The sequence below is a fragment of the Oncorhynchus kisutch genome, linkage group LG25 (assembly GCF_002021735.2).
Source record: "Oncorhynchus kisutch isolate 150728-3 linkage group LG25, Okis_V2, whole genome shotgun sequence".
Classification (NCBI taxonomy): domain Eukaryota; kingdom Metazoa; phylum Chordata; class Actinopteri; order Salmoniformes; family Salmonidae; genus Oncorhynchus; species Oncorhynchus kisutch.
The window spans coordinates 13,769,391-13,795,322 of NC_034198.2; the positions used below are offsets into that span (position 1 = coordinate 13,769,391).

The 25,932-nt window shown below is 42.1% G+C and overlaps 1 protein-coding gene across 1 annotated transcript in view; it reads right to left on the minus strand.

Moving 5' to 3' along the window:
• Positions 1 to 10,139: 10,139 nt before the first annotated feature.
• Positions 10,140 to 25,932, minus strand: part of hectd2 (HECT domain containing 2) — a 32,717-nt gene continuing 16,924 nt past the window's right edge. The window contains exons 15-21 of the mRNA XM_020460876.2: positions 24,565 to 24,723; positions 21,236 to 21,310; positions 21,023 to 21,110; positions 20,769 to 20,875; positions 15,371 to 15,486; positions 11,741 to 11,884; positions 10,140 to 11,569 (exon numbers count right to left, since the gene is read on the minus strand). Coding sequence (XP_020316465.1) covers positions 11,449 to 11,569; positions 11,741 to 11,884; positions 15,371 to 15,486; positions 20,769 to 20,875; positions 21,023 to 21,110; positions 21,236 to 21,310; positions 24,565 to 24,723 — 810 coding nt within the window. The 3' untranslated portion in view covers positions 10,140 to 11,448. The remainder of the gene's footprint in view (positions 11,570 to 11,740; positions 11,885 to 15,370; positions 15,487 to 20,768; positions 20,876 to 21,022; positions 21,111 to 21,235; positions 21,311 to 24,564; positions 24,724 to 25,932) is intronic.

The following is a 25,932-nucleotide window of genomic DNA, read 5'->3' on the forward strand; positions in this document are numbered from 1 at the left end:
TCTACAATTTTCCTCCCTCATGATGTCATCTATTTTGTGAAGTGCACCAATCTCAAAGCACCCCCACAACATGATGCTGCCACCCGTGTAATTCACGGTTGGGTTGGTGTTCTTCGGCTTACAAGCCTCCCCCTTTTTCCTCCAAACATAATGATGCTCATTATGGCCAAACAGTTCTATTTTTGTTTCATCAGACCAGGGGACATTTCCCCCCAAAATACGATCTTTGTCCTCATGTGCAGTTGCAAACCATAGTCTGGCTTTTTTAACGGTGATTTTGGAGCAGTGGCTTCTTCCTTGCCGGGCGGCCTTTCGTGATATATCGATATAGGACTCGTTTTACTTTGGATAAAGATACTTTTGTACCTGTTTCCTTCAGCATCTTCACAAGGTCCTTTGCTGTTGTTCTGGTGTTGATTTGAACTTTTCGCACCACCTTCCTGAGTGGTATGACGGCTGCATGGTCCCATGGTGTTTACACATGCGTACTATTGTTTGTAAAGATGAACGTGATACCTTCAGGCATTTGAAAATTGCTCCCAATGATGAACCAGACTTGTGGAGGTCTACAATAATTTTTCTGAGGTCTTGGCTGATTTTCCCATGATTTCAAGCAAAGAGGCACTGAGTTTGAAGATACTACATGAAATACATCCACAGGTACACCTCCAATTGACTCAAATGATGTCAATAAGCCGATCAGAAGCTTTTAAAGCCATGACAAAGTTTTTTGGAATTTTCTGAGCTGTTAAAGGCACAATCAACTTAGTGTATGTAAATTCTGACCCACTGGAATTGTGATACAGTGAATTAAAAGTGAAATAATCTGTCTATAAACAATTGTTGGAAAAATGACTTGTGTCCTGCACAAAGTAGATGTCCTAACCGACTTGTCAAAACTGTAGTTTGTTAACAAGAAATGCGTGGAGTGGTTGAAAAATGAGTTTTAATAACTCCAACCTAAGTGTATGTAAACTTCCGACTTCAACTGTGTATTGTATGCTTAAAAAAGGAGAAATGATATTGTTTTATTTTAATACAATTGCTCGGTGAAAGAGATTCTGTTTAACAAGTAATAAAACAAATCACAAAAAGATAGGGTTCAAAATGATTGACAGCCCTGTTTTCAATACCTTTCCATATCAATCAATCAATCAAATGTTATTTGTCACATACTTCATAGACAACAGGTTTAGAATAAAAGTGAAATGCTTACTTAGGGGCCCTTTTCCAACAATGCAGAGTTAAAAATTAAAAAATTTATTAAAGATAAAAAAATATATATATATGGATATAGTGAAACAGTGAAAAAGAAATACAAATAAAGAGTAAAAATAAAATGGCTATCTATAGGGAGTAGAAAATAACATGGCTATACACAGGGAGTACCGGTACTGAGTCGATGTGCAGGGGTACGAGGTAATTGAGGTATCTATGTACTGGACATACAGTGGGGCAAAAAAGTATTTAGTCAGCCACAAATTGTGCAAGTTCTCCCACTTGAAAAGATGAGAGAGGCCTGTAATTTTCAGCATAGGTACACTTCAACTATGACAGACAAAATTAGAAAAAGAATTCCAGAAAATCACATTGTAGGATGTTTTATGAATTTATTTGCAAATTGGTACCGCTTGCCGTGCAGTAGCAGAGAGAATAGACTCAGACCACTGGTGTGCTTGGCCATAGAGCTATATTTTCATGCCAGGAGGATGAAACTTGGCCACAACTGTTTTCAAATATGGTTTCCATAACAACTTGATATTAAAAAAAAGTCTCAAGGCCATTGGGGTGTAAGATTAAAAAGTTGTTTATCTGATTATGATTTCCACCAACCAACCAGACGGCATTGATTTTCTGTGTCATGGAGAAAATGTTTGCTCCACAGATAAATTATTAGACTGTATTAGTGATTTTAATACTGTATGTCTCACAACTTCTTCCAGCTCAGGTCCTCTGGCACTGGCCTTTTAGCTATCCCAAAGCCTAGGACCAAGAGGCATGGAGATCAGCCTTTTATTCCTTTGCCCCCTGCCTCTGGAATAGCCTGCCATAGAACCTGAGGGGGCCAAAACTGTGGACATATTTAAAAGATGTCTTAAAACACACCTTTTTAGCATTGCTTTTCCTTAGGGTGATATTTTTTCACTCCCGTTTTTTTTGTATTCTTTTGTTTTTTATCCTCTTACAGTATGTTTGTTATGTAGTAAATGCCCTGCATGATCCAAAGTATGTGGACACCTGTCGAACATCTCATTCCAAAATCATGGGCATTAATGTGGAGTTGGTCCCCCTTGCTGCGATGACAGCCTCCACTCTTCTGGGAAGGCTTTCCACTAGATGTTGGAACATTGCTACCGGGACTTGCTTCCTTTCAGCCACAAGAGCATTAGTGAGGGCGGACACGGATGTTGGGCGATTAGGCCTAGCTCGCAGTCGGCATTCCAATTCATCCTAAAGATGTTCAATGGGGTTGAGGTCAGGGCTCTGTGCAGGCCAGTCAAGTTCTTCCACATCGATCTCGACAAACCATTTCTGTATGGACCTCGCTTTGTGCACGGGGGCATTGTCATGCTGAAACAGGAAAGGGCCTTCCCCAAACTGTTGCCACAAAGTTGGAAGCACAGAATAGTCTAGATTTCCCTTCACTGGAAGTAAGGGGCCTAGCCCGAACAATGAAAAACAGCCCCAGACCATTATTCCTCCTCCACCAAACTTTACAGTTGGCACTATGCACTCGGGCAGGTAGAGTTCCCCTGGCATCCACCAAACCCAGATTTGTCCATCGGACTGCCAGATGGTGAAGATTGATTCATCAGTCCAGAGAACGCGTTTCCACTGCTCCAGAGTCCAATGGCAGCGAGCTTTACACCACTCCAGCCGACGCTTGGCATTGCGCATGGTGATCTTAGGCTTATGTGCGGCTGCTTGGCCATGGAAATCCATTTCATGAAGCTCCCAATGAACAGTTATTGTGCTGACGTTGCTGCCAGAGGCAGTTTGGAACTCGGTAGTGAGTGTTGCAATCGAGGACAGACGATTTCTACGCGCCTCAGCACTTGGCGGTCCCATTCTGTGAGCTTGTGTGGCCTACCACTTTGTGGCTGAGCCATTGTTGCTCCTAGACATTTCCACTTCACAATAACAGCACTTACAGTTGACCGGGGCAGCTCTAGCAGTGCAGACATTTGACAAACTGACTTGTTGGAAAGGTGGCATCCTTAAATGGTGCCACGTTGAAAGTCACTAAGCTCTTAAGTAAGGCCATTCTACTGCCAATGTTTGTCTATGGAGATTGCATGGCTGCATGCTCGATGTTATACACCTGTCAGCAACGGGTGTAGCTGAAATAACCGAATCAACTCATTTGAATGGGGTATCCAAAGACTATTGTACAGATAGTGTATTTCTGTTTTTATTTATTTGTCTTTTTTTTTAAATGTTTTTTTCTTTAAGCTTGAATTTTTTTTAAATTAAGCTTGATTTGGTTTGATGTAAGGATGAAATTCCTCAGAGCTTTCTCACTTTTATTGGGAAAGGCCTTAGCTTACACTATGTGTGCAAAGTCACTGACACTCATGCACATTATATGTTTTGTATCTGTGATTTCTTGCAAGCCAGTATTCCCATTCAACTACTCTCAGGTGTTCTTTTAAGAGTTTTGTGGTACGATTACCTCGATGGCGCCACAATCCACCTTGAAAGTCTGCCGAGTGATTTTCTTTTGCCCCCAAAGTTTTTAGTGAAAAACGATATTCAGCTAAAAATGCGTTTAGTTTAGCAAATATTTTCCCACAAAAAAAAAAAAGAGACATACGTGATAATGCATCAATGTAATCGAGGTATTAAATGATTGTCACACACACACAGCCAACGCTGCTGTCCCATGTATATAGAGATATCATACACTGAACCGTTTCTTTTATGCCATTTTTCACACTGTGTATTCATATACTATATTCTTCACATAGCTCATTCTAATATATCGACTGCTGTAGCCTACATTGCATTTTGTTACACTGTTTATTTATACACTGGATTCTCGGCATAGCTCGCTGCATTGTATATGCTGCTGTACATATCATACTTAGTACTGTATACATCTTTGGTGTATATACCCATAGATCACACTTGGATTACTGATACAGTGTATTTTTGTTTCTAGTTTTTGATTATTACTTGTGTACTATTTTGCTGCACTGTTAGGAGCAAGTAATACAACCATTTTGCTGCACTGTTAGGAGCAAGTAATACAACCATTTTGCTGTACCTGCTATAACATCTGCTAAACTGTGTACGCAACCAATAAACGTTGATTTGATTAGAATCTTTTTTATTTTTTCAAATATAATGAATTTTTTGGGCTGAGTTGTGGTCAATTTGCAGTGTACAAATGATTATAATTCTGTTCCGGGCCCCCGACCCATCCACTCCGACAAAAATGGTCTAGTTGCCTACCTCTGGTGTATTATAAGTGTCTGCCTTAGACAGTTACCTGAAGCAATCAACTTCTGACAGGTATCCCCTAAAGCAATTTTATAGTTACTTATAAGTATGCTATAAAACACCATAACAAAGATTGTGATTTTTTTAAACCTTTATTTAACTAGGTAAGTCAGTTAAGAACAAATTCTTATTTACAATGACATTTTTTCTTATTTATTATATTTACAATGACGGCCTACCCCGGCCAAACCCAGACGACACTGGGCCAATTGTGCGCAGACCTATGGGACTCCCAATTACGGCTGGATGTGATACAGCCTGGATTTGAACCAGGGACTGTAGTGACACCTCTTGCACTGAGATGCAGTGCCTTAGACCGCTGCGCCACTCGGGAGCCCAAATGCAGTAACAATGATGTGCTGCTCATTGACAAAAACGTTTGAAATGCATCACATTGATGGTCATTATAATGCTGTGTGATCCTTGAGCAACAAGTGACCAGAAATTATGAAGCACTATGTTGCTGTATATTACACGTGATTATGATTATACTTATAATGCATTAGGAGTATTTGTAAATGGAATTAAGAGTCTATATGAGTTTTTACGCGTGTCTATAAATATACTTATATTGCATTATTACTCTATCATTATGCATTATGAGTATAATGCTGTATAATGCATATGGTCTTCATAGAAAGTGATACTAAAACCTCTAGGTCCTAGTTATGGGCTATATAGTTAGGGCCCAGAGTCTTTCCTGGTTAGGTCATGTGGTCAGATAAAAGCCCTAACCCTATGTATAGGACCAACCTACAGGTATCCCACAGTATGCCTTCGTTACCATTTCTAAGTCTTGGTGCAATAGCATAACCTTTTCAGAATTGCATCTATATTTCACAAATTAAACAAGTGCACATTGTGCTGGAGCAACAAGTGTTCAGCGTGCAGAAAGCATATTTTCCTTGAAAAGACAGAACAGACTTCAGGCACCAGCGCTCATGATAAGCAACATGCACTGCACCATTGTCACATCAGATAAGGCTGTTGGAAACAAGTCAACTAAAAAAGCTCAGAACAATCATATGTTCTTTAGGTGTCATGTGCTCACATCCACATGCCATGTGCCGGATCGAGAGAACAGTTCAAAGTAACAAAATAAACCTGAACACTGTTGTGTGCTTCCAAGTGATTTTTATTTTCACGAGGACAACAACATCCTTAGTACAATAGCCTGACCTATTCTCTCAACCCTAACAGCCACTTCTAGCCACAGAGATGAGTAGATGAAGCCATGAGCTATGTGCAGCTCTGTTTAATTTCCCTTACAGAAGAGACCTCCCCCTCTCTCTCACCCCCCTCCAGTGCTCTGCGTGGTCTGAGATCTGAATAGGACTGAGCGGTGTGGGTGCATTGCCTCCCGAACCAACTGATTGGATGGATGAGGAAGACAGAACCAGGGCAAGCCACTGCACATCAGTTCACTCTAGTCTGCCAGAAAATGTACTAGCTGTTAAATCCTTGCTTCCTCCATCCCTGTTGTCCCTTTTCATTTCCTATCAAAGGCCATTCGAGGAGGAGGTCTGAGTGGGAGACCTTGGAACCTCTACTCAGATGCGTTTTGAAAGGAACTGAGGAAACAAATGGTTAATACAGGACTAAGATTGAATCCTACTACACTGGCTCTGATGCTCGTCAGATGTGGCAGGGCTTACAAATGATCACGGATTACAAAGGGAAACCCAGCCGTAAACTGCCCAGTGACGTAAGCCTACCAGTGAGCTAAATGCTTTTTATCCACGCTTCGAGACTAGCAACACTGAACCATGCATGAGACCACCAGCTGTTCTGGACGACCCTGTAATCATGTTCTCCGTAGTCGATGTTAGTAACGACTTTAAAGAGGTTAACATTCACAAGGCCGCAGGGCCAGACGGATTACCCGGACATGTACTCAAAGCATGCGCTGACCAGCTGGCAAGTATCTTCACTGACATTTTCAAGCTCTCCCTGACCCAGTATGAAATACCTACATGTTTCAAGCAGACCACCATAATCCCTGTGCCCAAGAATGCCAAGTTAATCTGTCTAAATGACTATGGAAATACTATATATAGAGGAATGGTCTAAGATCCCTCCCAATGTGTTCTCCAATCTCACAAAACATTTTAGAAAGAGGCTCTGTGCCTCTATTGATTCATATTCCACAACTATGTAGACTTAATTCCACCTTTTTTGTAAAGTATTTTCATCAGAATGGTTAGAATTACTGTGATGGAATCTGTCTCACTGAAAGAACACCATGTACAGTACCAAACAGCATTCAGAATATTTTTCATTTAGAGACTGTCGATAACTGACATATTAATGCTTGAGCAATACTAGAGCATTCAAAAAAATAGTGCCACCAAGACTCAGTATAAACACTTTTTTGGAATGAACTGGAATAATATACAGACCTAAACTTGTCGCCTGCCTTCCCACCTTTGGGACAAAGACTCCCATTGTTAGGGCGGAGACATGAACATCTTGTTATTATATTCAGATCTCTGGTTTCAGAGCCTCTTGTGAATTGGAAAGGAAAGTTGTCGAGCGCACAGTGCACTGTTATGATGCTAAGTTTGCCCTAATGTTTCGCCCAAATTATATAATTACTCCTGTTTAAATGAAATCATTAAAAATACTTCACCCGGGAGCACGATTTAGCCACAGAGCATCATTAGATAGGATTTTTTTTAAATAGCTATTGATTGTTTCAAATTACAAGTGTGTAATGTAGCCTATGCCTTATTTGGGAAGACCGCAATTTGGATAGTGCGCCTGGCAATAGGTCTGATTGAGTTGCGGCTGTCAATGAAAAGCGTCTAAAATATTTATGAAGATAATGTGTCTCGAGGTTCATTTAAAATGTTGCATCAAGAAGAAGGGGAGGGGTGTGTAGCAAAGATATGGTGCATCTCTCTCCAGAATGCATGCATATGTAGGAAAGTGCCCATCTGTCAATGTCTGATTTCTGACTGTCTTAACACACCACTAATAAGCTGAGTTTCTCCGTTTTTTTCTTCACCTCAACCAGTAAGTCAACCAAGTCCGTTTTTTTAAAACATCCACTGTGCATGATAGTTCCTCGGTATTTTAACATTTTTTCCAACACTCCCGCACACCAATCCCCGGTGTGATAGATTAAAATATGAATGATCTGATGATCCCATATATCCAGTGGAAACATAAAAAACACCTGTCTGTCCCGAGCTCAGTGGCGTAGGAAACTCTGAGGGCCCGGAATAAGCTAGTTGATATAATGCTGAACTTCCCTAGGAATAGCTCCAGTCAAGACAGATGGAAAGTGATTTGAAGATCAAATCAAATCAAATTGTATAAGTCACATGCGCTGAAAAGAACTTACAGTGAAATGCTTACTTAGAGCCCCTAACCAACAATGCAGTTAATAATAAATAAAAGTAACAAGTAATTAAAGAGCAACAGTAAAATAATGAGTCTATATACATGGGGGTACCAGTACAGAGTCAATGTGCGGGGGCACTGGTTAGTTGTACATGTAGGTAGAGTTATTAAAGTGACTTTGCATAGATGGTAACAACAGAGAGTAGCAGCGGTGTAAAGGGGGGAAGGGGGCGGGCGCAATACAAATCGTCTGGATAGCCATTTGATTAGATGTTCAGGAGTCTTATGGCTTGGGGGTAGAAGCTGTTTAGAAGCCTCTTGGACCTAGACCTCGATATCACTTGCCATCCGGTAGCAGAGAGAACAGTCTATGACGAGCATGGCTGGAGTCTTTGACAATTTCTGGGCCTTCCTCTGACACCGCCTGGTATAGAGGTCCTGGATGGCAGAAAGCTTGGACCCAGTGATCTACTGGGTCGTTCGCACTACCTTATGTAGTGCCTTGCGGTCGGAGGCCGAGCAGTTGCCATACCAGGCCGTGATGCAACCATGGTGCAGCTGTGGAACCTTTTGAGGATCTGAGAACCCATGACAAATGTATTCAGTCTCCTGAGAGGGAGTAGGTTTTGTCGTGCCCTCTTCAGGACTGTCTAGGTGTGCTTGGACCATGTTAGTTTGTTGGTGATGTGGACACCAAATAACTTGAAGCTCTCAACCTGCTCCACTACAGCCCCATCGATGAGAATGGGAGCGTGCTCGGTCCTCTTTTTCCTGTAGTCCACAATCATCTCCACTGTCTTGATCACGTTGAGGTAGAGGTTGTTGTCCTGGCACCACACGGCCGGGTCTCTGACCTCCTCCCTATAGGCTGTCTTGTCGTTGTCAGTGAGCAGGCCTACAACTGTTGTGTCATCAGCAAACTTAATGATGGTGTAGGAGTCATGCCTGGCCGTGCAGTCATGTGTGAACAGGGAGTACAGGAGAGGGCTGAGAACGCACCCTTGTGGGGCCGCAGTGTTGAGGATCAGCGGGGTGGAGATGTTGTTTCCTACCTTCACCACTTGGGGGCGGACCGTCAGAAAGTCCAGGACCCAATTGTAGAGGTTGGGGTTGAGACCCAGGGCCTCCAGCTTAATGATGAATTTGGACTATGGTGTTGACTGCTGAGCTGTAGTCAATGAACAGCATTCTTACATATTCCTCTTGATCAGATGGGATACGGCAGTATGCTGTGTGATTGCGATTGCATCGTCTGTGGACCTATTGGGGCGGTAAGCAAATTGGAGTGGGTCTAGGGAGACAGGTAGAGTGAAGGTGATATGATCCTTGACTAGTCTCTCAAAGCACTTCATGGTGACAGAAGTGAGTGCTACGGGGCAATAGTAATTTAGTTCAGTTACCTTAGCTTTCTAGGGAACACGAACAATGGTGGCAATCTTGAAGCATGTGGGGACAGCAGCCCGGGATAGGGATTGATTGAATATGTCCGTAAACACACCAGCCAGCTGGTTTGCGCATGCTCTGAGGACATGGCTAGGGATGCCATCTTTGCAGGGCAGCCTTGTGAGGGTTAACAGGTTTAGATGTTTTACTCACATTGGCCACAGAAAAGGAATCCGTGATTGACTGTAGACCCTGCCACATTACATCTCGCGTTTGAGCCGTTGAATTGCGACTCTACTTTGTCTCTATACTGACGCTTTGCTTGTTTGATTTCCTTTGCGGTGGGAATGGGAATAACTACACCTTTTGTATTCGGTCATGTTTCCAGTCGCCTTGCCATGATTAAAAGCGATGGTTTGCGCTTTCAGTTTTGCGCGAATTTTGCCATCAATCCATGGTTTCTGGTTAGGGGAGGTTTTAATAGTCACAGTGGGTACAACATCAGCAACATCAGCACTAACCATATCAAACATAAAATATCAAACTAATTTGAGTGTCCCAGATTTGTTTACGATGTTAGTATAGTCCAGTCTAGTCTATAAGACAAAGCTGATATTTTAAACAACTTCCATTACATCACAGTTGGTGGTATGCATTTTAACTTCACTTTCTCACTGTTGGGGAGGAAGATAAACAGCTGACATGGGCCCATAAATCAAAATAACAGCTTGCTCCTGTGACAGAAGCACAGGTAGTCTTTCTGTTCTGTAAGTGTCCATTCTCTGAGGAGAGCTTGATGAGGGAGGCCTAAATCTAGGGCAAGATCTTCTAAGCCTAGTAACCTTGGTTACTATGAAGCTAAATGAAACAGGAGTGACACTTACATAATGGATGTGTTTAAACAAATACCTTTTTAAAAATATTTTATTTGATAAACAATACAAAATATACACATACAAACGACAACATCATACAAAAATCCACAACTTCAGCCCTGCCCAGACCCACATCTCCAGCACCTGCATCACTTTCCGCTCCATGGCCTCAAACTGCACCATTTCAATTCTCTCCGTCACCCATGCACTATCAATTTTTAAATAAAAAAGCAGTTTACCTTTCCACTGCGTTAACAAATACCTTATTTTTCTTATCAAGATCATCATTTCAGAAGAGTCGTACAGTACATGAAATGTGGACATCCTGAGAGTGAGTTAACTACTACAACACAAGAGGTGTCACTTTACAATAGAGATCACTTTACAACCGCATTAAATGACATAGTTCCCGATCATACACCCGTTTCATCATTCTAGCCTGCAGGTGTGTGAGGTCCATATAACTCTTATTTGCCTTGATATCAATCATGATCCTATTAGTGTTTCGTAACCATTTCATACAATATGCCAAATGTACCAAGCGTATCCATTAGACGTAATCTGTATCGAGAGGCATCACCGACAATTGGGGGGGGGGGGGGGAAGAGGTATACCCAATGTTCTCACATTAACAATGGTCATAAACCAGCACAACTACTGCAACATGATTAAACCCTACTGAAGCTTGATTCCCTTTCAGGCTCTACATTAAAACATCCTGAAAGGATGGTCTAAAAAGTCTGCTCACAAATAATAGGAACTTCTTCCAAATGTTTTAAAACCACTGAGACCTCTGACAACAAAATATATTAGTATAAATACCAAGGAGACAATCTCTGTGTTCATAATTTACCAACAGTCTCAGAATGAGTTCAATCTTAAGCCTGAAAAGGCTTTCGTCAAAGACAGAGAGTACAGGTACTCAGTTCAGGAAGAGAGATGGGCTCTGTCACTAAGAACCTACACCTCAGTACTGACAGACTGTCTAGATATTTTATCACAGTCCAAAACAGCCCGGATCTAACCTACATTCAACCCCTTACTTTAATAAACTACTTCATTGTTACTGGACTGGGCAGAACCTTTTCCATGTCCATTTCGATTTCCAAAAGGCAAAGGTATTGAGCGCACAAACAAGTGCTCTGAAATCTTTACCTGTAATATAACGTTTCACTCATATTTCTACACAAACAGATTGGTTAAGTTAATTGCTAAGAACATTTGAAGCGGAGAGCTTACTGGTATACCAATAGCATGTCTGAACATATCCAAATGTACACACCCTACTGACCACAAAACAAGATACATTACAGTTCCACCATTGTGGTTTGTAGATCAGAGTTCACTCCAGTCCAAACCCTTCTGCATTTGAAATGGCAATAGTTAACTTCTGCTTCAGTTCTTTTTTATTTTTGTATGTTGGCAGGCAGATCTGGTTGAAACATGTGTGAGATATAGGCAACCTGGAGAGGAAGAAAAGGTCAAATGATGAATTCACGTTTGTTCAAAGTTGCTGTTCTATACAAATCAAATGTGACAATAGCAACTGATTAAAGGAGGTCTGTTTTCAGTACTTTTCAAAATGTTTACAACTAATAAGAAAGAACACAGTGAGGACATCTGCAGTATCTAACCAGTCGGTGGATGCATCAATCTTGGAGATCTTGAAGTTGAGGTCGGCCATTCCTCCCACGGGGACACGGTCACTTCCTGTTGAGAAATGGAGCAGCTTCTTCTGGAGCTCCAGGGGGAAGGCCAGCACCACGTCCCAGAATGCCCTGACCACAGGGACAGACAATTTAACTCATTAGATGTATTAACTTTATTTATTTTTTATTTTTTTTTAAATGTTTTTTTCCGTTGAATATTTTAAAAAGATCCAAAATACTTGCAGTGAAGCCGCTCAACAACTACATCACATTAGTCATCTAACAGATCATCCAGATCGACACACAGAAGAAACCAGGGTCAACAACCTGCTCACAGGCACGTCGACAGATCTCCCACAAGGTCAAAAATGGGGACCCGAAACAGCAATCCATCAACCACCAGCCCAAGCTCCAAATCGCCAGGCCACCAGCCCTCCAAGATCCCCCCCACACAGTTCCCCAAGAGCTGCCCCTTAACCATCTGAGACCCCACCCCCACCAGTCCCCCAGTTGCAAACCGTAGTCTGGCTTTTTTAATGGCGGTTTTGGAGCAGTGGCTTCTTCCTTGCTGAGCGGCCTTTCATCTTATGTCGATATATGATTCGTTTTACTCTGGATATAGATACTCTTGTACTTGTTTCCTCCAGCATCTTCACAAGGTCCTTTGCTGTTGTTTTGGGATTGATTTTAACTTTTCACACCAAAGTACATTCATCTCTAGGAGACAGAACGTGTCTCCTTCCTGAGAGGTATGACAGCTGCATGGTCGCATGGTGTTTATACTTGCGTACTATTGTTTGTGCAGATGAACGTGGTACCTTCAGGCGTTTGGAAATTGCTCCCAAGGATGAACCAGACTTGTGGAGGTCTACAATTATTTTTCAGAGGTCTTGGCTGATTTCTTTTGATTTTCCCATTATGTCAAGCAAAGAGGCACTGGGTTTGAAGGTAGGACTTGAAATACATCCACGGGTACACCTCCAATGGACTCAAATGATGTCAATAAGCCTATCAGAAGCTTCTAAAGCCATTACATCATTTTCTGGAATTTTCCAAGCTGTTTAAAGGCACAGTCAACTTAGTGTATGTAAACTTCAGACCCACTGGAATTGTAATACAGTGAATTAAAAGTGAAATAATCTGTCTGTAAACAATTGTTGGAAAAATTACTTGTGTCATGCGCAAAGTAGATGTCCTAACCGACTTGCCAAAACTATAGTTTGTTAACAAGAAATGTGTGGAGTGGTTGAAAAATGAGTTTATGTAAACTTCCGACTTCAACTGTAATATATATATATATATATATATATATATACTCCACACATTTCTTGTTAACAAACTATAGTTTTATATATATACCCACACACACACACACACACACACACACACACACACACACACACACACACACACACACACACACACACACACACACACACACACACAGTATACTTAACAAAAATATAAACACAACATGTGAAGTGTTAGCATCATGTTACATGAGCTTAAAAAAATATCCCAGAAAAGTTCCATACTCATAAAAAGCTTTTCCCTCTAATTTTGGGCACAAATTTGTTTAAATCCCTGTTAGTGAGTATTTATCCTTTGCCATGATAATCCATCCACCTGGCAGGTGTGGTATATCAGTAAGCTGATTAAACAGCATGATCATTACACAGGTGCACCTTGTGCTGGGGACAAAAAAATGGGACTCTAAAATGTGCAGTTGTCACACAAAACAATGCCCCAGATGTCTCAAGTTTTGAGTGAGCATGCAATTGGCATGCTGACTGCAGGAATGTCCACCAGAGCTGTTGTCAGAAAATTAAATAATACATTCTATACCATAAGCCACCTCTAATGTCTTTTTAGAGAACTTGGCAGTATGTCTAACTGGCCTCACAACCGCAGACCACGTGTTACCAAGCCAGCCAATGGCTTCCAGATCCGTCTTTTTCACCTGCGGGATCGACCAGCCAACCAGACAGCTGATGAAACTGAGGAGTATTTCTGTCTGTAATAAAGGCCCTTTGTGTGGAAAAATTCATTCGGATTGGCTGGGCCTGGTTCCCAGTGGGTGGGCCTGGCTCCCAAGTGGGTAGGTGTTTCCCTTTCGAAATCATGTCCAATCAATTGAATTTAACACACGTGGACTCCAATCAAGTTGTCCCATGATCAATGGAAACAGGATGCACCAGAGCTCAATTTCGAGTCTCATAGCAAAGAATTTGAATACCTATGTAAATAAGGTATTTATGTTATTACATTTTGAATATATTTGCAAAAATGGCTAAAAATCTGTTTTCGCTTTGTCATTATGGGGTATTGTGTATAGATTGATGAGAAAAAATAAATATTGAATCAATTTTAGAATAAGGTTGTAACGTAATAAAATGTGGATTCGGCTATTTCAATAACACCCGTTGCTGACAGGTGTATAAAATCGAGCACACAGCCATGCAATCTCCATAAAAAAAACATTGTCAGTAGAAAGGCTTTACAGAAGAGCTCAGTGACTTTCAACATGGCACCATCATAGGATGCCACCTTTCCAACAAGTCAGTTTGTCAAATTTCTGCACTGCTAGAGCTGCCCCGGTCAACTGTAAGTGCTGTTATTGTGAAGTGGAAACGTCTAGGAGCAACAAAGGCTCTGCCACAAAGTGGTAGATCACACAAGCTCACAGAACGGGACCACCGAGTGCTGAAGGGTGTAGCGCGAAAAAAATTGTCTGTCCTCAGTTGCAACACTCACTAGCGAGTTCCAAACTGCCTCTGGAAGCAACGTCAGCACAATAACTGTTAGTCGGGAGCATCATGAAATGGGTTTCCATGGCCGAGCAACCACACACAAGCCTAAGGTCACCTCAATGCTAAGCGTCAGCTGGAGTGGTGTAAAGCTCACCGCCATTGGACTCTGGAGCAGTGGAAACACATTTTCTGGAGTGATGAATCACGATTCGCCATCTGGCAGTCCGATGAACAAATCTGGGTTTGGCGGATGCCAAGAAAACACTACCTGCCCGAATGCATAGTGCCAACTGTAAAGTTTGGTGGAGGAGGAAAATTATCTGGGGCTGTTTTTCATGGTCTGTGCTAGGCCCCTATGTTCCAGTGAAGGGAAATCTTAATGCTACAGCATACAATGACATTCTAGATGATTCTGTGCTTCCAACTTTGTGCCAACAGTTTGGGGAAGGCCCTTTCCTAATTCAGGATGACAATGCCCCTGTGCACAAAGCGAGGTCAATATAGCAATGGTTTGTTGAGATCGATGTGGAAGAACTTGACTGGCCTGTACAGAGCCGTGACTTCAACCTCATTGAACATCTTTAGGATGAAATTGGAACGCCGACTGCGAGCTAGGCCTAATCGCCCAACATCCATGCCCGACCTCACTAATGCTCTTGTGGCTGAATGGAAGGCCTAGCTCGCGGTCGGTGATCCAATTCATCCCAAAGGTATTCGATGGGGTTGAGGTCAGGGCTCATCCCTGCGTTAAATGCACCATCTGGGATATTTCCTACTGTTCAATGGTCATTTAGAAACTCAGGATAATGGCTTTAATATCAGGCCTTTTTACAAAATCAATGATATGATGATGGGTTTACAGTACCTGATGGTGGGGTCAGTCTTGCTGTAGCCCTCATACTGGGCTGCCTTCTGCAGAGAGCTCATGTCCAGGTTGGGACTGCCACACACCAGGATCTCCACCTCCTCTGGCCTCAGCAACTAAAACAAGAGGTACACGACAAGGAATCAATATCATGGTAGTCTGACAAGTAAAACTACAGGATATGAAAATACAGGACACCTGGGATTCCAGTGAAACTACAGGATTTCACAAGACAACCAATCACTACAATCCTTCTAGGCACAGATGTCAATTCAATGTCTATTTCACATTGGTTCAACATAATTTAATTGAAATGACGTGGAAACAACGTTGATTCAACTAGTATGTGCCCAATGGGATGGAATTTTGTCCATTAAAGAGCAACTTCTCATTTAGAAAACAGCCTACGTGGCAACAATATGTGTCAGAAATATTTATTCTACTGTCAGAATTGACTACAAAGTGGAAATAGGATCATTTTGGTCAGTCACTCTAATCAAAAACGGAGTTTTGTGAGACTTGTAGTCATTACTGCATCCCAGCGTAAATTTGAGTTTGTTTCAATCCTACCCACATAACCACAGCTGGCAGCACACAAGTAATCATAAATTCGGACTACAGCTGTAAGCAACCCAATTGCAATGCTTGTGGTAAATTTGGGTTGACTTTAGTTCCAAATTTCAATGACTTAAAAACCTCAAACCAATTATACATTGTAGAAATTCAAATACAAATATTGAAAGCATTTCATGAGAAAACTAAAAGGTGTGCAACATGAAAATATTGTCTCATTTACATTGTGTTGACGGTCCCTAACTAGCCCCAGAGCTAGGCTATCCAAAGTCAAAACAACTTTGCCACAGTCGCACACCAGCCGGCTGAAGCTAATTGCTTGCATTTTTTTATGAAAAAAAAAGGCTAAATCAGGAAGTGGAGTTGCCCTTTAAAACTAACCTACTGCATGACACAAGACAATTAGTTACGACCATGGTAGTCAATCATGAATCCCTGTTCATTGCACTAGTGCTGCACAAAATGTGCACTTAAACAGAGCAATCAATGACTATGGTACAGTGTCATAGTAAGGGCATGGGGTGCATGATCAGCGTGCCATATGCATGGATCATTGTGTCACACACTGTCTTAACTGTATTTATCAGATACAGTATCCAATCTGTTGCTAACTTGATACATTTGGCCTCATTTTGCAAACCCTATTTGACATAGTTGCATATTTTCTCTGTATCACTCGGTCCTTGACCACATTCACTCCCATGCACTCTTCATATCTGTGACTCCACCTTATCACAACACACCCAGACGTCTGTGTTAGGCAGTGTACGGTCTGCACAACCCCCTCACAGCAACAGAGTTTCACCGTGTCCGGTGAGTGCAAACAGAAATACAACCCGGTGACGAGTTAGAGCAAGCCAAGCCAATGGTAAGTTCCAGCTGGGATATAGAGTTACTGAACAATCTGGGTCGGTTCAAACCCTGTCTGCCACCCCCCCCCCCCCCCCCCCCCCCCCCCCCCCTTCCCTCACCCCACCAGGCAGCTGGTATAACTGTCAAAGCAGAGTTGCATAACCAATGAGATCGTAGACAACCGTTGCGTAACTGCTGGCGTGGGGCGGGGGCTATAGCTGACTTTTCCTACATGTACATTACATGTTTCTATCCCACTGTCACACTAGCATTGACCAGCATGAACATACATGTATAGAAGGAGCCTGTTTATAGGTGCATGCACTGCCTTGGAAAGCAAAGAGGGAAAATCTCCTGATTTGCAAGAACTGAGTGGACAAATAAACATGTAGGATATTAATTTGACCCAGTTTGCTGCAGCAGGGAAATAATCCAGCAGCCACAGGAAATGTGAATTATTATGTGGATTATAATTTATGGCTATTTTTGTAGGGGTTGATCCTGTTGAAAATGATATTGCTGGTACATGCATACTAGATTTCTACTTTTGTGTTTCTTTTCTATCTACAGTATCCAAAAAGGATGAATCAGCATGCTACATTTCCTGCAAAGGGAAAAGCAGTTAGGCTAATTAATGTTTAAATGTGGTTGGTGGTGGGGTCGGGTAGGTTGTGGCGTACAGTAAATACCAACTCTGGCATTCACTGACACGTACACCAAACAGATAATTGAACAGTCAAATATTTGTTTTTGCTGGTACAGCAGAATCCTTGTCCAGACACATCCCTGAGCTCACTGCTGTCAGCTCATCTGACAGTTCACTACACACAGTTAATTGCAGTACCCCAGTCTATTTTAATCTTGTCCATTTTAATTGATTGATTACTTGGTGTAGTCCAGAGGTACTGAAATACTATTAGAAAGGGTCAATTCACACACATTTCCTAGGTGGCAAAGGTCCAGATGCACATTGCCATTTATCAGTGTGGTAATAAATCCCTACCCCAACACAGGCACTGTCCACGACAAACTGTTCACACACCTCTTGTTGGTGGAGAGAAAATGTTGCAATTTTAAAGCTAATTTCCTGTAATTCTACACATTTTACCATAATTCGGAAAGAAAATGTTTGTTTTAAAACATATTTCCTGCAATTCTTAACATTTTGGCATGTCTTAAATGTGCATATGTCACCTTCGGTCCACAATGACTCTGTTCTGGGTCCAGATATGGACCATGGTTTGCCTATTAAGGATGGTTGATATAGTACAGGTAACTGCCAAAATAATGGAAACACGTGAGTAAATGAGGGATACAAAAGCAGTGCGGCTTGGTTGGGTCGTATTTCGGAGGACGCATGGCTCTCGTCCATTGCTTCTCCCGAGTCCGTATGGGAGTTGCAGCGATGAGACAATTGGATACCACAAAATTGGGGAGAAAAAGGGGTAAAATATATAAACAAGGCAAAAAAACGTAACATTCAGCAAACTTAGCATGTGTAAATATTTGTATGAACATAACAAGATTCAACAACTGAGACATAAACTGAACAAGTTCCACAGACATGTGACTAACAGAAATGGAATCATTTGTCCCTGAACAAAGCGGGGGTCTAAAAGATACAAGATCCAGTCAGTATCTGGTGTGGCCACCAGCTGCATTAAGTACTGCAGTGCGTCTCCTCCTCATGAACTGCACCAGATTTGCCAGTTCTTGCTGTGAGATGTTACCCCACTATTCCACCAAGGCACATGCAAAGTTCCCGAGCATTTCTGGGAGAAATGGCCCTAGCCCTCACCCTCCGATCCAACAGGTCCCAGATGTGCTCAATGAGATTGAGATCCGGGCTCTTCGCTGGCCATGGCAGAACACTGACATTCCTGTCTTGCAGGAAATCACACACAGAATGAGCAGCATGGCTTGTGGCATTGTCATGCTGGAAGGTCATGTCAGGATGAGCCTGCAGGAAGGGTACCGCATGAGGGAGGAGGATGTCTTCCCTGTAATGCACAGCGTTGAGATTGCCTGCAATGACAACAAGCTCAGCCCGATGATGCTGTGACACACCGCCCCAGACCATGACGGACCCTCCACCTCCAAATCGATCCCTCTCCAGAGTACAGGCCTCGGTGTAACACTCATTCCTTCGACCATAAACACGAATCCGACCACGAATCACCCCTGATGAGACTCATCAGTGAAGAGCACTTTTTGCCAGTCCTGTCTGGTCCAGCGATGGTGGGTTTGTGCCCACAGATCGACGTTGTTACCGGTGATTTCTGGTGAGGACCTGCCTTACAACAGGCCTACAAGCCCTCAGTCCAACTTCTCTCAGCCTATTACGGACTGTCTGAGCATTGATGGAGGGATTATGCGTTCCCGGTGTAACTTGGGCAATTGTTGTTGCCATCCTGTACCTGTCCCGCAGGTGTGATGTTCGGATGTACCGATCCTGTGCCAGTGTTGTTACACGTGGTCTGCAACTGCGAGGACGATCAGCTGTCCGTCCTGTCTCCCTATAGCGCTGTCTTAGGCTTCTCACAATACGGCCATTGCATGCCTCCTTGCAGCATGCCTAAGGCACGTTCACGCAGATGAGCAGGGACCCTGGGCATCTTTCTTTTGGTGTTTTTCAGAGTCAGTAGAAAGGCCTCTTTAGTGTCCTAAGTTTTCATAACTGTGACCTTAATTGCCTACCGTCTGTAAACTGTTAGTGTCTTAATGACCGTTCATGAATTGTTTATGGTTCATTGAACAAGCAGCATGGGAAACAGTGTTTAAACCCTTTACAATGAATATCTGTGAAGTTATTTGGATTTCTACTAATAATTTTTTAAAGACAGGGTCCTGAAAAAGGGATGTTTATTTTTTTGCTGAGCCATATGCCATGGCCGAAGTAAGCCATATGTCATGGCCGTCTCAGTCACCAGATCTCATCCCAATTGAACACTTATGGGAGATTCTGGAGCGGCGCCTGAGACAACGTTTTCCACCACCATCAACAAAACACCAAATGATGGAATTTCTAAACAGTGTTTAAACCATTTACAATGAATATCTGGAATTTGGAATTTCTCATGGAAGAATGGCATCTCATCCTTCCAATAGAGTTCCAAACACTTGTAGAATCTATTCCAAGGTGCATTGAAGCTGTTCTGGCTCGTGGTGCCCCAATGCCCTATTAAGACACCTTATGTTGGTGTTTCCTTTATTTTGGCAGTTACCTGTATTTCACTCCTTGCTAGTTACACAGGTTTCTGTCAGCAGATCAGTGAGGATACTCACAGGGTTCACAGAGCCTAGCAACAGTTAAGGAACTATTGGGAAACCAACTGACAACGACCAGAGTGATCCAGATCCTCCCATGTTAAACCATGCAAATCTAACCCTAAAGCTGGGCTGGTTCTGCATGAATACAGCAGATTTGTGGTTTGTCTGATTGATATTCATGGTGGACGTCAACCCTGCCACTGTGGTTCCCTACGTACTCTTTAAATAGGCCACTCATACGAGCCTCCCCCTTTTGGCCCAAAGAGCCCTGGTCACTAAGTGGAGACAGCGCACACACACACACACACACAACACCCCCGTTAGGAGGCCTGTGCCAAGAGAGGGGGTGGGGAGCCTCTGTGAACAGGCAGCGAGGAACAGTAGACTCACTCACACACATGCACGCACTCACAGTTGAGCTTCCAATCCTGCACTCCTCGTTGCCTCTCCGGGCCTCACGATCACGATGCTGCCTAATCAGAAAACATTCTATAGGAGTTGACTAAACTCTTGGCTCCTGACACTTCAAACAGGATCAGCTGGCACTGAAATGATGTCCACTGAATTCTCAGTGATAGTGATATACTTAATTCCAAAAACCTACAATGAGAGTTGGAATTCATAATGGTTTTCTACAGCTGTTCACATCAATTAGAATTAATGTATTAATTCACTTTGATAGTAAAAGTCTTGATATTCTTACCAACAAGGCGTCGGAGGCACACACACTGTGGAAGCCATAGAAGAAGGCAGCAAACTGCCTGTAAATGGACTTATTCAGCAGGAAATCTACGTACAGCTGGACATACTCTGCAAAGACAAGAATAATCAAACAATCATTCAATGAGAGAACAAGCAAATGCCACATAGTCTGAAAGGCACTGTTATATATCACATGCTACTGCACTACAGTTGTCTTTTCTCTGGTCTTTGGCAGTCTGTCTACTCCTCACTTACCCTTCCTGTTCTGGTTGGTGACAGGAATCTTATCTCCTCCTGGTTTCAGATTGTAGGACTTGATCACACCTAGTTCTTCCTGCGACACCTAAAATGGTCATCACATTTAGTGGAGCGCTTCCCTTGTGCTGCAACAGTATTGATTATGGTGAAGTCAAAGATATTATGTTTCACAAGTGTTACTGTGAACAAGAATGAATGTGTTTTCCCAACCTGAAAAGTTGTGCAGAAGTCCTCCTCCACATTGCCTTCATAGCTGAGAAGTTCTGCCAGCCCATGAGCAAGATCCTGAAACACAAGACTAAATCTATAAGCAATGCTTTTTATATACAGCACCAGTCAAAAGTTTGGACAAACCTACTCATTCCAGAGTTTCTCTTTATTTGTACTATTTTCTACATTGTAGAATAATAGTGAAGACATCAAAACTATGAAAAAACACATATGAAAAGAAAAAGTATTGTTAAAAGTTAATGTGTGGATTTTTTTGAGCCAATCAGTTGTGTTGTGACAAGGTAGGGGGGTATACAGAAGATAGCCCTATTTGGTAAAAGACCAAGTACACATTATGGCAAAAACATGGCTCAAATAAGCAAAGAGAAACGACAGTCCATCATTACTTTAAGACATGAAGGTCAGTCAATCCGGAACATTTAATTTCAAGAACTTTGAACGTTTCTTCAAGTGCAGTCGCAAAAACCATCAAGTGCTATGATGAAACTGGCTCTCATGAGGAACACCACAGGAAAGGAAGACCCAGAGTTACCTCTGCTGCAGAGGATAAGTTCATTAGAGTTACCAGCCTCAGAAATTGCAGCCCAAATAAATGCTTCAGAGTTCACGTAACAGACACATCTCAACATCAACTGTTCAGAGGAGACTGCGTGGATCAGGCCTTCATGGTTGAATTGTTGCAAATAAACCACTACTAAAGGACACTAATAAAAAGAAGAGACTTGCTTGGGCCAAGAAACACAAGCAATAGACATTAGGTCGGTGTAAATCTGATTCCAAATGAGACGCAGAGTAGGTGTTTCCCACTGTGAGGCATGGAGGAGGAGGTGTGATGGTGTGGGGTGCTTTGCTGGTGACACTGTCTGATTTATTTAGAATACAAGGCACACTTAACCAACATGGCTACCACAGCATTCTGCATCAATACGCCATCCCATCTGGTTTGTTCTTAGTGGGACTATAATTTGTTCTTCAACAGGATAATTACACAATACACCTCCAGAGTGATGGAGTGCTGCATCACCTGACCTCAACCCAATTGAGATGGTTTGGAATGAGTTGGACCGCAGAGTGAAGGAAAAGCAGCCAACAAGTGCTCAGCATATGTGGGAACTCCATCAAAACTGTTGGAAAAGCATTCCAGGTGAAGCTGGTTGAGAGAATGCCAAGAGAGTGCAAAGCTGTCTTCAAGGCAACGGGTGGCTATTTTGAAGAATCTAAAATCTATTTTGATTTGTTTAACACTTCTTTGGTTACTACATGATTCCATATGTGTTATTTCATAGTTTTGATGTCTTCACTATTATTCTACAATGTAGAAAATAGTAAAAATGAAGAAAAACCCTTGAATGAGTAGGTTTGTCCAAACTTCTGACTGCTACTGTAGATTGCAACTAGTCTTTATGAAGTATATGTCTTCTTCTAAAAATGTGAAGGACTAATAGAAAAAAACCTGAGAGGAAAACAAATTGCCATTTGAAAAAGTTGCCACGGTGGGACCGTCTGCCCTATGCAGCACAGTACACTATGTTCATAGAATGTTTCATGGAGGAAAATCTGACTTCATTTTTTATTGATATCTAATGACTGACTTTACTGAATTACAGTAATGGCATTGTAAGACAAAAGAACAAGAGAATCATGTAAAGCCTTTGCCACTACACAATCTAGAAAACGTAGTGAGGAAACAAAATAACCATTGTATGCTGTATGTATTTTACATGACGTTATGCTTTCCAATCCATACCTCATAAAATGAAGCACATTTTACAATGCAAAATCATTTGAAGAACAATTGCATGTGTTTGACGTCAGTGCCGGGCACTATTAGCATGTCTTTTTAAAGAACTTGCAGTAGCTTTTTCCCTATCCTCCACCAATTTAGGAAAAAGTATTCAACGGGGAGCAAATAAACGCCCAGAGGCCGTTATGTAAGCAAAGAGAAGGCCAGCTGCCCAGTAAAAACCAACATCTGGCCTCAGCAAGGCTGACTCGACAAAACGCAGCGCAATGTGATGCGTACCGCATAAAAAGCTATACAATTACACCAAAAGCAGGTAAATACTAGTCTTAGTGACAGTAATGTGTTGTGTGTGCATACAACATTTTATATGATCAATATAGATTTGGTTTGTTCTTTTGAGTTTGTGGACATCAAACATGCAAGTGGCGATGTGCAAAAATTGGGCTTGACACCCCTCTGCTGGTGAATATTGGAAAATGTCAAGGCTTCAAATCACTGACTAGCAAATGAAAAATCAACATATTATGAGGAACTACAGGATTATATAAGGGAATCTTATAACAACAAAGCATACATTTGATGGCAATTGTAGAATATTCGTTTGGGAGTTCATCAAAAATTATAAAGAAAAGCAATGCCACGTGAACTGTATCTCTCCTCTCCATCTCTCCTCCTAGACAGCTAACAAACTACTGCTAGCCTGGTATCCTTGAATCTTCCTGTTCAATCAAATAAAATAAAAAAAGCTGCCATCACCAGTAGATCGTCATCAGCAGTGTTGGGCTCCTGTGTGTGACATCTATGGGCAGTTTTTTACCAGGGTGTGAGGTGATGATGGCTGTAACGGCACCTCTGAGACCTGGCTGCAGCTCAGTCTCATCTCACCTTGGCTGCAGCCATACTGTTATAACAAGACTGGTGGCAGGGTGAGACTCTGGGACTGTATGGAATGTGAGCCTGGTTGATTATTTCACACGCCTGTGACGCACGAGCATTTCTTTAGACCCCAGGCATCAATAGTGCAATGTACGTACTATGACTCACATCATTACAAGTACATTATTTATGCGTATTGCATGTGTTCCTGTACATTTAGCTATAAGTAGGAACAATGGCATATTGCAGTTAATCCTAACAGTCTTTTTAACTAACATAACATCTTAGTCTAGCAACCATACATCACCCACTAGGCACAGACGTCAATTCAACGTCTATTCCACGTTGGTTCAACGTCACTTCATTGAAATGACGTAGAAACAACATTGATTCAACCAGTGTTTGCCCAGTGGACCCTATTCATATACAGATCAACACTAAACCCTTCAGAGACCATGTAAAGCTTTCTAAAACAGTCCAGTACTCTCATAAGTATCACATGCATTCATTTGATTATATACATTATTATTATTATTGAAAAGCGGAGTACTTTGGAAGCAAACAAATGTTACTGCAATATTATTGTACTTGTGATCCTTATGAGAAGAGTGCAGTGTGATTGGGAAAAGAATGCCAGTGAGAGAGGCTAACTAAGAGAGCTGAGTCACAGCTTGTGTCGTGTACATACAGGCATGACCTGCTGCAGGTCGTCCAGGGTGAGGGTCGCCATGCCAACGGGGGTATCGGGGTCACACGGCACCACGGGCGGGGTCAGAAGCTTCTTGTAGACACAGGGAGGGAAGCGGATGTCCAGGGTGATGCTGTTGTACACGGCCAGGCCCATGAGCTGACACATATACAGTTAAGTGTGTAACAAAGTACAGATCCTTTACAATTGAAAGCACGTATCTTCAGCACCAAAATAACTCACGGTTATAATCATATAAACCACTAGAACAGATTCAAAATGTGTCTAGTTATATTAATTGAATGTAGCATAGCATTCAGGTGAACACCTTTTCACTTCCTTGTTAAAGTATTCGGCTTCTGAGCTCTTCATACTTCGTAACAATGACACCATTTTATACCCGCTTCAAAGACCCCGCAGCATGTGCTAATGATCCCAATCATTACTCTATTATCACTGCATTTTGCCATGTACTTTATATTGGCTTGTAGCAGATCTGAACAGGGAATATAAACAGCAGGTGTATTACGCATTTAGAATGAAATTGTAGGGAGCCTGAACTCCTAAAGTGCTACCAGCTGCTTCTGGCAGATCTCCCTCCACGTGTCGTCCATATGGAACTTCTGTGGGAGAGGTTGAGCTGCAGAGCCCTCTCTCTACGAGCTCCCTAGCTTGCTAAATAGAGTTTGGAAAAATGCTTAAAGTTATATTGGCGCATGCTTGGGGAAAATTCCATGAGAACTGACAGACGGAGGATGAAACGCAGTCTGCTCCAGACCAGACTTGCAGCTCACAAAATAGGACACAACAAAACCTTCTGTTTCTATTACATCTCTCTCTTTCGCTCTCGCACCGTTGTGACATGGGATTTTTTTGTCACCCTGCCCTCCCTGTTGTGTTCGCTTCAGATAGAGACACATAGCCACTTCAGTGTGCTGTAATTCTAACCGAGTGGCAGACAGACTGGTGAGGTGGAAGGGGTGCGAGTGTATGTGGGTGGACTGACTCAGACTCTCAGTCCACCCACATAACATACAGTGCATTTGGAAAGTATTCAGATCCTTTGACTTTTTCCACATTCTGTTACGTTACAGCCTTACTCTAAAATTGATTAAATAGTTTTTTCCCCCTCATGAATCTACACACAATACCCCATAATGACAAAGCAAAAACAGTTTTTTAATATATATATTTTTGCAAATATATTACAAATTTAAAACTGAAATATCACATTTACATAGTATTCAGAACCTTGACCCAGTACTTTGTTGAAGCACCTTTGGCAGCGAATACAGCCTTCGAGTCTTCTTGGGTATGATGCTACAAGCTTGGCACAGCTGTATTTAGGGAGTTTCTCCCATTCTTCTC